The sequence below is a fragment of the Melospiza melodia genome, chromosome 5, assembly GCF_035770615.1.
Source record: "Melospiza melodia melodia isolate bMelMel2 chromosome 5, bMelMel2.pri, whole genome shotgun sequence".
In the NCBI taxonomy this organism is placed as follows: Eukaryota; Metazoa; Chordata; class Aves; order Passeriformes; family Passerellidae; genus Melospiza; species Melospiza melodia.
The window spans coordinates 78,286,450-78,303,729 of record NC_086198.1 but is presented as its reverse complement, the minus strand read 5'-3'; the positions used below and the strand labels follow the sequence as shown (position 1 = coordinate 78,303,729).

Genomic DNA, 17,280 nt, shown 5'->3' with positions numbered 1-17,280 from the left:
GACTGTCTGACTGACTGACTGCTGTTCTGGTCATTCATGATCAAAGTACATGATCCTTACAGCAGGTGCTTGGGGAAATACTTGGGGATATCATTCACTGAACCATAGCTCAGAATGAAACTGAGAGCGCCTTTCTTATACACAGTGGAATGAAATGAAAGCTGAGGGGAAATATAATTGGGATTACAAAGGATATCTGAAGCACACATACCATGGTGAAGGGAAAAGGACCTACTTAAACACACAGACAAAGACTGACAATGAACAGTTGCCAGTGGAACAACTTTAAAAATGAAACAATGGGTTAAAAAAACTATGTGGAACAACTTTAAAATTGAAATAGTGGGTTAAAGAAACCTAAGTGCTAGTGAATAAATTTTAGCTGGTTTATGAAAGGGTTAATATTTTATCATTGTCTGCAGTAAGAGTAACTGCACTGATAATTTAAAAAGGTTTCTTTCCTTGTTCCTCCATTATGGAAGAACTTGCTCAGACCTGTTGAAGCTGAAGGTATAGCCAGCTCTGAATGAAACAAATGAATATTTGTTAAATTTATTTTTGTGGCTTTCAACTCTTCTTTTGACTGTGCTCCAAGAAGGAAAGAACCTGAAAACTAATACTGCCTTAAGATCATCTTTAAAGAGAAACAGAGAATAATAATTGTTTTTCAGTGTTAGAAAAAAAAGTAGATGAAACAGAGATTCCCAAATACCCACCTGACACATGGACCCCTTGCTTCTGTTGTGGGACTTTTCTCAAGGCATACTTTAGAAAAAGCTTAAAAACTGTCACTTTTTTGTTTGCTATGCAAAGAATGATTAATTTAATTAGTGATATATCACCTCAAGAATCCTTTCAATTTCCAGGTGATTTTTCTTCTTCTCCAAGGACACTGTCTCATTTCAGCATTTCCCAGTAAATATCTAAGAGTTTACCTGTCAGGCAGCCAGAGAAAGGGAGGCTGTCAAATGATCTCCCCACAACAGGAAACCCATTTATATGAAGCACTCCTACAGAGTGAATGTGTATTGTGCAGGAGTGGGTTGGAGGAAGATGACCCATTCTTTTGATTCATATCTGCAGGGTTCTGGAATTTTGCTGAACATTTGCTGCGGTTAAATAATTATTAAATTGTCAATATTCCAAGAAAAACAAAACACACACTCGATTTCACTGTGAAAATCATGCAAAATAGCTAAGTGTGCTGTTTGTGTTTGATTTTGTTGGACAGCACAGAGCAATGAAATCACCAACTGTCAGATGTAACATGGCAACCAAATGCTTGGAGGCTAGAAGTGTTCTGTCACTGTCATGCTGTGGCTAATTCATGCCAGGAATCCTCAGGCACATCTGAGCAGCAGGACACAGCGGATATTATCCCACTGCCTCGGTGGAAAATGCTCTTCAAGGCAGCTTGGTGATGGTGCAACGATGGGATCCCAGGTGTTAAACCACCAGCAGCACTCTGAAGCATGCACAGAGCCTTGGCTGTGTTATTCCTCCAAACCCATCATGGAGCAGTGCTTGTGCCTGTGAGGAGCAGGGGAAAGCCAGAAAAGCAGCTGCTGATGTAGAGGTGGGTGAGGCAGGCTGAATACAAGCCCTGGCAGTGAGAAGGTTCAGGAAGGAACCACAGAACCATAGAATATGCTGAGCTAGAAAGGACCCACCAAGATCATCAAGTCCAGCTCCTGGAACCCACAGAGTAATTTAGTGGAAGTTTTCTGCTGGGCTTTCAGGTAGGCTTTAGATCAGGTTATGCAACTGGAGCAGCCTGTGAGATAAAAAACCAGTTTTCAAAGACTCCTTAGAACTTAAAGGAGCTTTTGCCTAGGATCTCTGTTGAAGGAATGGGAATCCCACTTGCAGACCCACCTAAGGTGGCACTTGCAGCTACACCTTCTGGATAGCAAAGTCAAATCCAGCATATCTGGACTACCTCCTGCTTTTTCACTGATCTGCCTTCCTGACAAAGTCCCTTCTGCGGGTGAAGTAGATGCTGGAACCAGAATTTTGGACCAGCTCTTTGCATGGGGTGTCTCCCCAGATCCCTACACAGGTCCAACCAATGGCCTGGGCTGTGCAGCAGCTGCCCCTTGGGATGGGGAGGAGATGGACAGACCTCCAGGACCTGGTGCATGAAGGGCAGGCAGGCACGTGGGCACCCATCATGTCTAAGTTTCCCTCCTTTTGTTAATTCTCTTGTATGCCCATCCAGAAGGACTAAGATCAAACAGGACTCCATTTCTGACACAGTGACCTCCTGCTCTGCAGCTGACCCAAACAAAGCCTCAGAGCTGGCACTGCATTCCTGCTGGCAAGCTCAGAGTAAAGCACCCAGACAAGAGGTGTCTCAGCTCTGCAGAGGGTCTCAGAGCTGCCCTTACGCCTCACGTCCTTTATCTGCAGCATTTACCTTGCCAGCCAGCTAAAGGAGCTGCACACACAGACTAAAGCAAGAGGGGATTTGAGCTTTCCATACCTCACAGAAAGTCTGCTACACCAGATGCAGCCAAGGAAATGGATACAAAAGAGAATTACTAGGAGACTGTGCTTAGTGATTTTCTTAATTCGAGTATACCTAAGGCCCAACTTTGTCCCTCAACTTTGTCCCTTCAAAGCCCACTGAGTCCAGGAAAACTCTCCAAGCTCTAATGTGTTTTAATAACTTGAGACTCCATTTAAACTATTAACAGTATGTCTCAATAAAATGAATTTTATACTCTTAGTTCGAGGGCTGATGAATAACAAAACCGATAAAAGATTTGGCCTGAGCAAATATGCAGGTCTATTTACAGATTTACAAAGGATACCTTGCACAGCACCTGCCCACACATAATTCTGGCTCCTGGCACTACTTTAAGGAGTATTGAATTCCTTCCCACCCACACATCTTTACATAAGTAGAAACTTACACACCAATTTAGACTAAACATTTTTGAATGTAGAAACCCTTGAGTGACATGAAGAGAAACAGTGGTGTAAATGAACCTTTAATTTTCATCACATTCAATAACTGATGGGCTAAACCCAGAAATTTTAAACAGTGTACAGTTTATTTGAAGTTACTGATTCCCACCTCCAGTAAATTCCTATGCTCCATCAGCACTAAGTGTTTTCATTGGAGGCTGAGACCATTGCTAGATGTTACTTAGCAAGTGGAAACAACTTTCTGTCCTGAATAGCTGTCAAAAACAGGTGCCATAGAGAATGACTTCCAAATTGCCACGTGAAGAAGGGCAACCAGCAACAGGATATTCCAGCCTCTGGTGGGCCAGGGAATTTTTTCCACTCAGCTATGAAAACACAGTCTATGAAAAGTGGCAAGGAAAGGTAGCTCAGTATTTATATCACTGCAATTATGTACAGTTTTCATAGAGTTTGGCATCAGCTACAAATTTTTAGGACTCCATTGACTCAGGATGCATTGCAAATCAGCATGCAAGAGCAGTGATGGATGAGAGATTAGATCTTGGTCACTGTCACTAATGTCCTGTGTATGAAAAGAAAGATGACAGTCTCTGAACATATCAATAATAACAAGGGTTTAATAAAGAGACACCTAATAGTGAAATGTTTCCAAGAAATTATCAATTATATAGTGACCAATTCCACTATATCAATGTGACTTCAGGAGAAGAAGTCAAAGTAAGACTGGGCTCTGAGCTTACCACAGTGTTCAAAGGACAAAAAGCTGATGGTTTTGTCTTTTTGTTCAGATTCCTCCTGGTCTTTTGCAGGACAGCAGCAGTCTGTCATCTTTTTCACTAATTACAATGTGATACCATATTAAAATATCACCACTTGTAATGTGTATTTGGGTACTGCAAGACAATGAGAGGCTTGGGGCACCTCCTGGCTCATCTCATAGTGGCACTGAAAGGCAGATGAAATCCACCACTGCCTGAGAACAGCAACAGAATTGCAGAAACACTGGCAAAAATCAGCTTCTAACACTACGGAAAAACTCACTGAATGAATTCACTGAGGTGAAAACATCCACAGTGTTACAGGCAGGTCACAAGGGAGGGCCATGTCCAAACTCTACTCTGCCAGGCTCAACAAGGGAACACCACACTGCAGACCAGCCAGCTCTAACTGTGTCAACTTCCATGGTAATTCCCACAGTATCTCAGAGAAATATTTTTGTTACTAAAAATCCAAAATTAACTACTGCAAAAACCAGAGCTGACCTCCTGGACCTAATTCATACTTCACACCATTTAACTTGCTGCAGCTGTACCAACTTCAGGGGAATTTACACATTAGTGTATGAGAAAGGAAAAGGAGATGGGTTGTTCTAAGAAAAACAACTTGAATCCTCAGAGCCAAACTGAACCTACACAAATATAAAAGAATGAGGATCTTAGTTGGTTTCAAGTTTATGAAACCTGAAGTACCTGAAGTCTAGATTTCAAAGGCATGTTCATTTTGCATAATTTTCCTGCCTCTTCTGAACCCATTCCCTTGTAATTTATGCTCTATGTATTTTGCATTAAATAAAAATAATCAGTTTCTGGCACTGTTAACCGTGAAATGAATTCTCTAAGTTTCACTGAATATTAATAACACTTCTTTTGCATCCATTAAATATATGCATAATTAATCTACTGTCACAAACCTAAAGTTGGCATTGCTTAGAAAGAAAGCAAGATTAAGGTATTCCATACAATAAATGTTTGCTGCGTTTTTTTTTTTTTCTGCAGTCCACAGCATTTTATAAAAGGCTAGCCAGGAGTTCCATGTCATATATTAGTTCTTATGTTCATAAGATGCTTATATATCCCTCAGGCCCAGGCATAAATGTGTTAACAAAACACCACACTAAAATGAGGCAAAACATCAGCCATCCATTTCCTCTGGCCCTGTAAGCTGCATCTGTGCTGATTTAATGAACCTGGATCTCCATGGATGGTCCTTATCTCTGTGCACAAAATTTCCCACCCAAGAATAAAGAGATGGATACTTAATCAGTATCAGTTCAACAGGCTAAACCACGATATGCTTACACTTCTCCAAAAAAATGTTGAAAATATTTTCTTCATCATATCTACTGAAAAGTATCTACGAGAGAAGCACTGAAACTTGTTTACAGTTTTTTTTTTCTATAACAAGACAGCTGCTCCCAACTGGAGGACTGAATTACAGACCTCAATCAGTATCTTTGCTATAAACACCTTTAAGAGTCAGTGCATCTGCTTGATCTGAAGGGAATTTCCTACCCAGAGACTGGGCAGGAAAGGCAACACCATGAAATGAAGGAAGAATACTCCCTTTTTTATGAATAAAGTCTAAAGTCTTTATTAATAAAAAAGGAAGTATTCTTCCTTAATTTTAAAACTCTGTATCTTCATTTTTCAGCTGCTGAAAGGAGTCTTCTTGTTAGGCTTGCTCCAGGAAATGTTACCAATAAATTGTAAGAAACTGTCTGGGACCTGTGAGCTTGGCTAGGCCAACCTCCAACACAGGACAGGTCAACCTTTGAAATGAAGGCTATGTTGCTCAGTCTTCCGTGAGAATTCTGAAAATCTCCAAGGACTGCGATTCCACAGCCTTTGTAGGTGACCTATTCCCAAGCTTATCTCACCACAAGCAATTTTTTGATGTCTCTTGTGCAGGCTGAACCGAATTCCCTCAACCAAAGCAGAGGTGAGAGGAATAATTATTTCCCTGGACCTGCAGGCTCTTCTCCCTTGTAACCATTTCTTTTAAGACTTACCATAAATGCATTCTCTCTTGTACATATTTATATAATTAACTACAACACTCACCAGCCACTGCTGAGGTATTTCTGGCAGAGGCATTTGAGGAGGCGCCGGCAAACTGTTGGCAACTTCTTGCTTCTGGACATGTTCTTTTATTTCTAAACCTGTGGAAGGGCAACAAACATCACTTAGTACCTTGGTGGATGCAAATGGAGTATTTTTTCCACACGTGTCTCCCATGTCTGACTGTCACACAGTGAAATCTGGCATGCAGTTCTGATCACAGCCCACCTCCCAAGTGCAGTTACTGACGCCGGACTGGAAGAATGCTGGGAATTCAGGAATTTATTCAAGCAGAACAAACACATACTTGCTCTATATGATAATGACATATATGCTGTTTGGATCAACAAATACCAGACACTGAAAAAAAATTACAGGAAATCATTCTGAACTGCCCATCCATCTCAAACTCAAAGACTTGAACAACATTCAAACACGCTGCCAGGTGCCTGCCAGATAAAAACGTTTATTGGGGGAATATGCCACATTTGAAAACATCCCAGTGGCACCACACAGTGAATAAAACACAGCCTGTGGGCAGTACATGACCAGCTGCCTTTTTGCAATGGAGATGATCAACACCTGTTTCCATGGCACATTCTGGATGGGCAAGGCCATCATGGAGAAACAAGCCCAAACCATCTTTCATGCCAAAAGAATGGAGAAGAGAGTGGAAGAAGAGCCCCTACCTGCCTGCTTTTCCTGGACATGATGGTGACAGCTCTTTGGCCAAGCTCACATTGCCCATGTTCCCTGGGACCCTGCTGCCACCACCACCTCTGATCAGGGAGCTGTGGTGTGAGTCTAAGCTGCACAGGATGCTGTGACACCCCAACCTGGAGCACTGCTGAGGGACACTGCCCTAACCAATTCACCATTAACAGAAATGCACACTGAGCATATTTTCCCACCATGTCCTTTTTACTAATTTTTTATTTTCATAACCTCATAGTTTTCCAGGTGAATTTGATAAGGGAAAAGAATGAATGTGAAAGCTGCTTTGAGGGTCCTTTGTGCCATTGTTGCATCTCCCTCACATGAGAAAAGAGGAAGGACTGACTCACTCTGTGTTTTTGGCACAATAATTTAAATCACAGTTGAATTCTCTTCATAGAAACAGGATATTGTTTATTCTTCTAAATATCAAAAGAAGATTAGGGTGCATCTCCTCAATGTTCTGGCAAACATTCAGTCCATGGATTGTACCCTGCTTAACCCCAGATGGAATTTAGTTCCTAGTGTTTAGTTGCATTTTTAAAATATATATTTACACAGTCAAATGGATGCCTTTCGGTGAAGATCATGTAATTCTCAAAAATGTAATCAATGATGAAATGTTTCTTGTCATAATATCCCAGTCCCACTGGCTGTGAAGTCATGGGTTGAAAAACAACACTGATATATTAAACTGTCTCCAAAGACTACAGATTCTTCTTTCTTCCTACAAATCAAGAGAGTGATTAGTCTTGGGAAACATTCCTTTTTTCTTTTTTTCCAGTGTAACTTTCACTCATTGCTCTTCACATAGGATGAGTGGTGAGTCCATATTATGACTGCCATCCATGTCCAAGTCTCCCATGCTTTCCATAACAACCAGAAGTCATATATGAAGGGATTTTTACTGAAAAAACCCCAAACTATTCCAAGTAAATACTATTGACTCTATAAAACTATTTTCCCCAGTTTTCATGTGTATGTTAACAAGAACCTGCTCCAACATTTAATTTCTTCTACCAATGTATACTGCAAAAGGAGTACAACAGCTTTAGGGCATCAGATCCTGTTAAGGAAAACAGGCAGTGTTGACAGTTGTATTTAATGACTAAATCCAGCACAGTTCTTACTCCAAAATAAACTCTTTGTGTCTTTGTTTGTTAGAAAAAAGTCTTGAGTTTTAGAATGCAATGCCAAGTGTTTTCTTCAGACCTACACTCCACTGGGCATGCCAAGGCTCAGGAAGAAAAATAAGGTTTATAGTTTTGCCAGCTATTCAGAGTAACCACTAGTTTGGATGCAGGGCAAGTTGAGGCCAAGCAGCTACGACCTGAAGAACACATCTGCCTGGCCCAGTTCTCTCTGCTTGATAGATATTAGATGAAGAAAACAGTGCTCATTTAGGGTAGATGGAACAAAACAAGGCAAAAGATTTCTAAAGAATCCCCCAAGTAAGAACTCACTCAGTTTAAAGTGTTTTACTTCCAGCCCATCACTATAATTTCCACACCTTTACAAAGAAAAACATAATTGTTCATTTCCAGACATTCTAACAAAGCCAGCCAGTTCCCAGTTTCCCAGATCCATCATCACCATTCCCCATTGATCTTACATGGTTTTCTACAGCAATCAGAAAATGCTGTTGGATTCACCCTGTTGATTTTTGCAAATGCAACTAAAGAGCTTGAACTCAGCATAGTCCTCAAGCCTCTTAAACTGTGCCAGCAACCCAAGAGCTCTCGTGGAGCTGTGTGGGTGGAGTAAAACAACAATCTGAAAAACAGACTCCAAATGATAGCTCATCTTAGTTACAGAGTACTGTGGGTTTATGCATCTTTTATTGCTTTTAATTTTAATGAAGAGATGAATAGTTTCAAAGGGATGGGAGTACTGAATGTTATGACTGATAAAAAAAGGAGCAGGGTCGGCTCCAGTAAAGTACATGACTCCCTGGGTAGCTCCACACACACTCCAGGCCAGGATGTGATGGCAGAGCTCCCAAGGAGGCAGTTCCTCTCCTTCCCTGCCTTGTTCCTGTCCCTGCCCCAACCTCTCCTTTGAGCCAGCATAAGCATGTGTGTGGCCTTAGGATGAACCAGACCAGGGAAGTGACACTGGTTAGGACTAAACCAGCAAAACAAAGCAAATAATGTTTGTGCTAGCAGAAAGGAAGAGGCAATACATGAGTAGCCTGGGGAGAGAAACTGGATGCTTTTTTAGAGGCCATGCTGGCTTAAATTCCACTCAACTACATAAACTAAAGTTTATAGATATATAAAGCATAGTCCTATGATCTCTTATTTAACTGAACTATGAGGTTTCCTTAACTCTGGTTTGAACTAGAGCATATCTTTTAGCAAAATATTCCATTTTGATAAGATGCCAGCAATGGCATGCAGTTCTCTTGCTACGTTCTTCCATTAGTTCATAGCTCCAATGCTCAAAAGGTGCTTTATTTCCACTTTGAAACAAGCACTCAGCCATTGCACTTACTCTTGTGTAAGTCTAGGAGCTTGTGCTCAGTCACTACTTTTCTAAATAAAGATTAATTATGACACCTCATTTTGGTTAATTTGAAGGCGTATTTCTGGATCCTTTAATCACTTTTACAACTTTTCTTTGAAATGTCTACATTTGATCTCCTTGAAGGAAGGCACTCGAGGTGAGTAAAATGTTCCAGTAACAACTGCACTGAGCAAAGCCGTACCACTTAAAACACGGATCTCATAGGGATCTTGGTGATGGATGGATCCTGTAATTGGATGAAATGGATCTTGTTACAGAGCCTAATAGGCTTTAAAACCTAAATGGTAGGTGCTGATTAGTGGAAAGCTATGGTTCTGGGGTCTTCTTATCTGTCACCACATGTAGAGACATAGACTGGACACACCCAGGAAGGTGCCCTGGCACACAGAAATTGATATTCACACAGTTAAGACCTCTCACTCTCAAAGTGATTTTCATCTGTCTAGAGGGAGCAGATCTTTGCCCAAGCAAACTCCCACATCATGCCTAGGAACTGATGGAGGACACAAGTCTGCTCAGGCCAAACCATGACTCCACAATTTAACAGCATAAATAATTGAGCTCTAGAGTCCAGAAACATACTCAGCACTGTGAAATGAAGGGATTTTTTTGTCCTGGAACACCATCCACAATCCCAAAAGAAAGAATGTGACAATCTTTCCCCATATTTTCAAAGCTGGCAAAAGAATGACACCTGACTTCTAGAACAAATCAAATGTTTTTCTTAAGACATCTAGTTGTAAAGATTGCAAGAAGAACATGCAGTGTCAGCCCAGCATTGCTGAGGTTATTTTGAATGCCAGTAAAATATTTATGTTTCTAAACATAAATTGCAGGTTCACCTCTACAGATTTTTGGGGAGTTTGCTATATTTTGATGAAGACTTTTGGAGCATGAAGACTCCTTCCACAATATGAGAAATTGGTATCTACCTTGTTCTCTCAGTGTAAGGTAGAAATAGTGGTGGGTCTTTAAGAATGTTGAAATGGAAAAGAGGACAATCATTACTTTAACGATCTCCATGGACTCGAATCCCACAGAAAAAAACCAATTTCTTTAATAAGGGGGCAACACTGCATCAAACAAGACCACATTTTTCTGGCACCAGAGAAGAAACAAATCAAGAGAAGTACAGCTGCTCGCAATGTGGCATTTTTCTTCAAAAAACTCTGGTATTTTTCAAAAATCTAAACTGAGGTTTTACACTAGCAGTACTTCTGTCAGATGTAGTGGAGACAGAGGTCTTAGGACCCAGATGTCACTGCATACAGAAAAGTGTGGTAAAAAATGTAAGGGTACTGTTAGAAAAAATAGTGAGGAATGTTCCTCACCAAAGCTCTGTGGAAAGGTTCCTGTATACAGTGAATCATTTATGCTGCACTCAGTTCCATAATCTTGATGGAGACAAGAAGTTGTGCAACAAAAATGGTTTTAGATAGGAAAAAAACAAGAAAGTGAGTCTAATTGCAAAATGCAATCCAAACATTCTGACAACCATTTCCTATCTCTGGCTTGGCACTCCTGTATCAGTTAAGCACCAGACTCCACCTCAGTATCAGGGCTTTAGATGGATTTGGGTCATCTGACACAGATGAAACAGTGCTGCGGCCAGCACTCACTCCCTGGCATCAAAACTCACAAACACCATTACTGGCACAAATTAAATGAAGCAGCCACTCTGCCAGCAGAAGTGAAAACTTTCTACCTAGGCAATAATTCCTAAGTGTGCCTGTAGCTGTATTTCACTGCTGGACACAAAGCAAAGCATTCAGGCAAGTTACACTTTGGCTTCACCCTGTCTTTCTGTCTTGCTTCAATTTAGGGCTTGTCTTCAGCTCTTAAAAGTTATTTCACTGAGCACAGACTTATTCTGTGCGTTCTGCAAGCAAGAAAACACACCCCAGCACTGACCTTTTGATGACTGTATCCTCAGGAGAATGTTAGTTATTACTGCCTTCTTCTCCCTGACAGTGGAAGTTAGATATTCATGGTCCAGAAGTTCAAGAAACAGGCGCAGCTCAACTATTAACTCTTCCATGGCTGAAAGACAAAAGAAAATAATTACTTTTTCTGAAAAGTCCCATTGGAAAAAAAAAAGTTAATTCTCATTAATCTACATTCATAGTTTTTTCTAGTATTTCTTAAAAATGTATGGTCGTCCCTGATGAAAAGAAACTTTAACATTATTATACATTAAAGAACCAACAGAATAATCCATTAGTGAGCGCTGCTGGCATTTATAACATTTATTTCCAAACTGAAAGACATATCTTTTCACATGCCACACGATGAAGCCAGCACCAGACAAATTATGTGCAGGAATGGTGGCCCCTGGCTTTTCTATCTGTGTCACTCTGGTTCCCCTCCCATTAACAAACTGCAAAACAGCAGAAAAAATTTAAGGCTTGGTAAAGCTTCCAGACACCACTGGTATTTTAATGAATCTTTCCTTCATCTTTTTTCTTCTGTTTGCTGCAGTAAGAGCAGGTACTCATTTCTTTGCCATGATTTTTCTTTTTTATGATCTCCAAAGACAAGCTCCCAATCTCTCACATGTTTTTTTATCACTCCTCAGAGTCCATGTTGTGCATTTCACATTTCACCCTATTCTATTATTTCAGATCTCAAAGTTTTCCAACTCTAGAAAAAATTACATTTCTTCTCTCTATTCCCAGTGCTTCTCAATTTTTTTATCAATGAATTTCATAAGCACAGTTCTCCTTTTTTCCTTTCAAGTTATCCCTAAAGTCTTGCATCATCCTAAGAAATGCAGTACACACAAACCAGACCATACACACAAACACTTTTGTTAGCCTGATCATATGGTCTCTTCAGCAGGTTTCTGAGGAAACCCACGATATTGAACCACATTTTCATGCTTCAGTTCTCTCATAATTCTGAGATTCTCTGGTCCCTTTACTTAAGGGGATGTACTATTTATAGTTTTGTATCCTCATTCCAAAATGCCTCCACTTAAATTTTTCTCTACTTAATCGCATTTGTTTTTACAGTCTTTTCCAGGCCTAACTGGGCAACTGCTGCTAAGCCCTTTCAGACCTCTAAAAGGTACATTCTTTGCTGCTTACTCCCTTACCAGCTCTTCCCTACTCCTAAAACCTTTCTGATACAATTGTTTACCCAAGTGAACGTGAAATCCTTTCCTCCAATTCTGAGAATGTGTCAGGATGTTTAAACAACCCTTGTTTGAGGTGCATGTGCTTTATCCACGGATGTCAGCTACTCCTGCAAGGGACTCCTGGCCTATTTTTGTCTTCAAAAAATGCAGATTTTCCCATGCATTTGGAGACTGTACCTATGCTCTGACTGCTCCGGCAAAGCCAACAAACTCAAAAAGCCAACAAACAGAAGATGTGCCAGTCAGCAATACCAGCACATGAAAACATCTCAGCACAGAAATCCCTGAAGAAGTATGCTTGGGCAAGTATTTTCATAGAATCATTTAGGCTGTAAAAGACTTTTAAGATCATCAAGTCCAACCACAGCACTGTCAAGTGTCGCAGCCATCTTTTATGAAAAATCCTTTCCTTAGGATTTTTCCTCCTGAGAAGCTGAGAGGCCTCAGGAACAAAATGTAAACAATGGTTGTCTGCTGCTGTGGAATGCAACAGGTGGATCTGTGATTGGCCCATGTTGGATGTTTGTAATTAATGGTCAATCACAGCCAGTTGGCTTGGACAGAGAGCTGAGCCACAAGCCTTTGTTATCATTCCTTCCTATTCTATTCTTAGCTAGCCTTCTGATGAAACCTTCTCTTCTATTCTTTTAGCATAGATTTAACGTAATATATATCATAAAATAATAAATCAAGCCTTCTGAAACATGGAGTCAGATCCTCATCTCTTCCCTCACCCAAGAACCCCTGTGAACACGGTCACAGCCAAGTGCACCACTAAACCCTGTCCCTAAGCACCACATCCACAGGGTTACCAAGGACAGTGACTTCACCACTTTCCTGGGCAGCCTGTTCCAATGTTTGACCATCTTTTCACAGAAGACATTTTTCATAACATCCAACCTAAACATCCCCTGGTGCAAACTGAGCGCATTTCCTCTTGACCTGGGGTAAAAAACTGGCACCCACCTCCCTGCAACCTCCTTTCAGGTACTTGCAGACAATGGCCAAACAGAATCCCATTTCCTCCAGTTTGAACAATCTCAGCTCCCTTAGATACTGCTCCTTAAGACTTGTGCTCCAGACCCTTAACCCTTAATTTTCTCAAAGACTCTATTCATTTGTACATATAATTCCACCCTGCCCAAGTTTTTCTTGGTGATGATATTCTTTTATTCAACTGAGCAGTAGTACTGCCATTACATAAACTGCCAACATTTTCAGGAACTATGTTTCCCAAAGATTTTCACAATATATTGGCCGAAAGAGGGTTTTTAAAATGACAGGAAAACTGTCTGTGTTGCTTCACAATGTAGCTCATGAAAAACATCCCATGGCTACAATGGTAATTTTTTTTGCCATCATATTTGTAGCTGTCTAAGCTCTCTAGAAATCTGTCAGAAATCCAAAGTATTTCACAACAACCCTATTACTTCCAGAGTTGTTCAAATTATGAAACAACATGTATACAGCATACAGCTTTCTGAAGCACAAAGGCATAGGTTCAGATTTGCAAAGTGGTAAGTGATCACAAGACTCTAGGAGAAATAAAAAGTCCATATGACCAAAGGAAAAAAGTAACACCCAAATAATTAGCTCTTATCTTCTTCTCAAATTATAAACTTGAGACAAGATGTATACTCCATTCTGTGTATAGTGGTCTCCAGCTTTTAAGTATGCTCTGAATATAAAATGCATTAATATTGTTCATTTTAGTTACAGAATATATGAATATTTTAACAGTTACTTGATATGATACATGCTTTCAAAAGCTATCATTATCATACAATCTGGACAATCATTGTGAAACCTCATCAGTATGCAGTACAAGAAATGTGTATTTTTCATGTAGTTCTACAGACATATTTATTGTTAGTAATTGCAATTAGTAATTGCATATATTACTGCACTGATATTTCTCTGCAATGCCATGTTTCCTGATTTCTTTACAGCAGGGGACTGTAAATAGGCTGGAAGGGAGCTCTGCCTTCACCTCTTCACCAAAGAATACTGTATGCCACAGTCACCTCATTTCTTTGCTGAGAACCTTCACTTCTAGGAAGGGAAAAAAGGATGAAAGCATCAGATATCTTTGATATGCAAAGCGTACACAACTGTGTTAAGTTATTAAAAATTATCAGAGCCTTCGTCTCAGGATCTTATAATCTAACATAAACAGATGGATTGCACAATGAGAAATGAAAACAGTGAGTTACCAGGGAAGGAGGCAGGGAAACAAGAGGACAAGAGACAGGAAACCACAACTGGAGAGACTTCTGGGAGCTGCACCAGCCCTGATCTCTCCTGACTGTACCAAATATGTGGCTTTTCTCTATGGCTTTGGAGGAAATCTGCACTGCAGTCCCTGGTGACCCCTTTCCCATCGACCTACAGTGACAGGCCCACCAAAGGTACTGGTGTGGGAAACAGTAAAGGTAAGAAGATTTTCAGCAATTTAACTGCCCAGCAGAGGATTTTAAAAACAAAGCTTTGGTAAGGATGGATAATGGATGGGAAGATGAACCTGATACCGGTGAGGCAATACCTGAAAACACACCAAAGCACTGTCCTGGCAGCACAGTGACACTCACTGCATGTGCCCTGGGCCAGCTGTCCAGAGGCTCAGAGGTCCAGCAGTGGAACACAGAGCAAGGCCAGACTGATGCTCAGTGCCTCACCCAGGACACAGAGCAAGGCCGGACTGATGCTCAGAGCCTCACCCAGGACACAGAGCAAGGCCAGACTGATGCTCAGCACCTCACCCAGGACACACAGCAAGGCCAGACTGATGCTCAGCACCTCACCCAGGACACAGAGCAAGGCCAGACTGATGCTCAGAGCCTCACCCAGAACACAGAGCAAGGCCAGACTGATGCTCAGAGCCTCACCCAGGACACAGAGCAAGGCCAGACTGATGCTCAGAGCCTCACCCAGGACACAGAGCAAGGCCGGACTGATGCTCAGCACCTCACCCAGGACACAGAGCAAGGCCAGACTGATGCTCAGCGCCTCACCCAGAACACAGAGCAAGGCCAGTCTGATGCTCAGCACCTCACCCAGGACACACAGCAAGGCCAGACTGATGCTCAGCACCTCACCCAGGACACACAGCAAGGCCAGACTGATGCTCAGCACCTCACCCAGGACACAGAGCAAGGCCAGACTGCTGCTCCTGCCCGGCCAAGCTCACAGGTGTGTCACACTGACTTCAGGCAGGCAGCCAAAAATGCTAATTCACAATTCTAGTGTGACAACAGAATGAAATTGTTAGCTAAAAATGCTAGATGTGAACACTTAGACATTGTTTCTACCAGGAGTAAATGAGAGATGTATTTTCTTTTGTGGGAGTTAATAGCATCATAAACATTGAAGTGTGAAGGGGGAAAGTTCTGAATTTCACCTCATATATGCATTGACGTCAAACATCTGAAAAGAAAGAAGGGAAACACTGTTCCCAGCTAGCAAGAACACTCTTTCACATATCCTAAAGCATACTATCCTCTGTTAGTACTTTTGCTGCTTAAGGAAAGAGCAGAAAATACCGCCATGGAGTGCATTAAAATAAAGTACTGAAAACTCTTTTTTCCAAGACAAACTTGTATGTTCAGAGGAAGAAACAAGTTTCCCTGTTGTCAGTCCTTGGCTGATTTTCTGGATTAAAAAATCTTATTTTCTCCTTCCTAGAAATATGAAGATGCACTCACAAAAAAAAAAAAAACAAAAAAAAAAAAACAAAAAAAAAAACAAAAAAACCCCAAAAATGGAACTGAGTAACAGAAAAATCTACATATTTTCAGTAAGCAATCATTATTTCTTAAATGGAGACTGAAAAAGTGTGGGTGATGCAAGCAACAAAGAAAAACATACTCCTCCAGTGAGAGATTACCCTTGGAAATCTGACATCACCACAAAGAAAGAATAATAATCAGAAGAAGGCTCTCAAAAAGGGGCCAATTTATTTGACAGTACTGGCTGTATTCTCATTGCCAAAGGAATTACTGGTAAGTGGCAGGTGGTGAAAGGCAGGGTGGAGCCCAGGGATGGTAATCACAACAGTAAGCTGATTTTAGCTGGACCGAGGAACAAAATCACATTCCATATTAAATGATGAGAAGTCCATTCTATGCTCAATAGGAATTATAGGCCCCTAATGGGCTGCTGTAATTGCCATGCACAAATAAAAAAACAATGATAAATCCAGAAGGGTTTCCAAGACCAACTCTCAAAAGAGTTTTAAACTTTTTCAAATGGCAGCACATAAAAACTATATACACCAGCCAGCAACAGAACACACCAAGGCAAAAATAATCAGAAGAAGGCAATTACATCACACTGCAGGTTTTGTTCCAAACCAGAACTAAAACCAAATGGGAATAAAAATGCATAATGATGCAATTATTCCAAATCTATGTTTACAGATACTAGCTTATAACCATTCTTTAAAAGAATATAGTTTTCACTTCCAGTTGATTTGAAAAAAATTGCAGGGACAGTTCTGTATCACACACATGCTTTCAAGGTTGCCTAAACCAGAAAAAATTACAAGAATGAGCTCATTAGAAAAATGGTCAGATTGTTTTTGGTCAGTCCTAGCAATTACAGTATTTCTTAACCTTGTCACAGCAAAAATGACCTGAAAGAGTTTTTCAGCTGACTAATATACACTAGTGAACTTTTAAAGAAAAAGAAATGCAAGTCCAGGAAGGAGGAGAGGAAGTATGTTTATTTATTATTGTCTTGTCCATACAGCACAAACCTCCCACACAGAGTAACTTCACCTCCAGGCTTGTGTGTCTGTTATAAATGCATTTATGAAAATACATAAGTATACAAATCTATCACAGCAACATGAATTTTAATTGAGCTTCAATTTTTTAGAAGATCCTATTGATCAGTTCCTTGAACATTGCTGAATCAAATTTCTCTGTGCTTATGTTTTTTGTTCTCTGTTTGGTTTGTCAGTTGCAGAAGTTGAAGGCTAGAACACTACAAGAAATCACCTAATCTGACTTTGTATACAATACAGGCCAGAGATTTTCACCTTACTATCTCTCTGTGGAGAGAGGTGTATTTATGGGAAGTGCATCTTCCAGGAAAGCAAAAAATCTATGTCAGAATCTTGAGCCCTAGTTTCATGGG

At 40.6% G+C, this 17,280-nt stretch overlaps 1 protein-coding gene across 2 annotated transcripts in view; it reads right to left on the bottom strand.

The window, feature by feature from the left end:
• Positions 1–17,280, bottom strand: part of AFAP1 (actin filament associated protein 1) — a 114,723-nt gene that overhangs the window by 52,153 nt on the left and 45,290 nt on the right. For both annotated transcript variants that reach the window (XM_063157561.1, XM_063157562.1), the window contains exons 2-3: positions 10,920–11,048; positions 5,772–5,869 (exon numbers count right to left, since the gene is read on the bottom strand). In XM_063157561.1, the coding sequence (XP_063013631.1) occupies positions 5,772–5,869; positions 10,920–11,046 (225 nt within the window). In that variant the 5' untranslated portion in view covers positions 11,047–11,048. The remainder of the gene's footprint in view (positions 1–5,771; positions 5,870–10,919; positions 11,049–17,280) is intronic.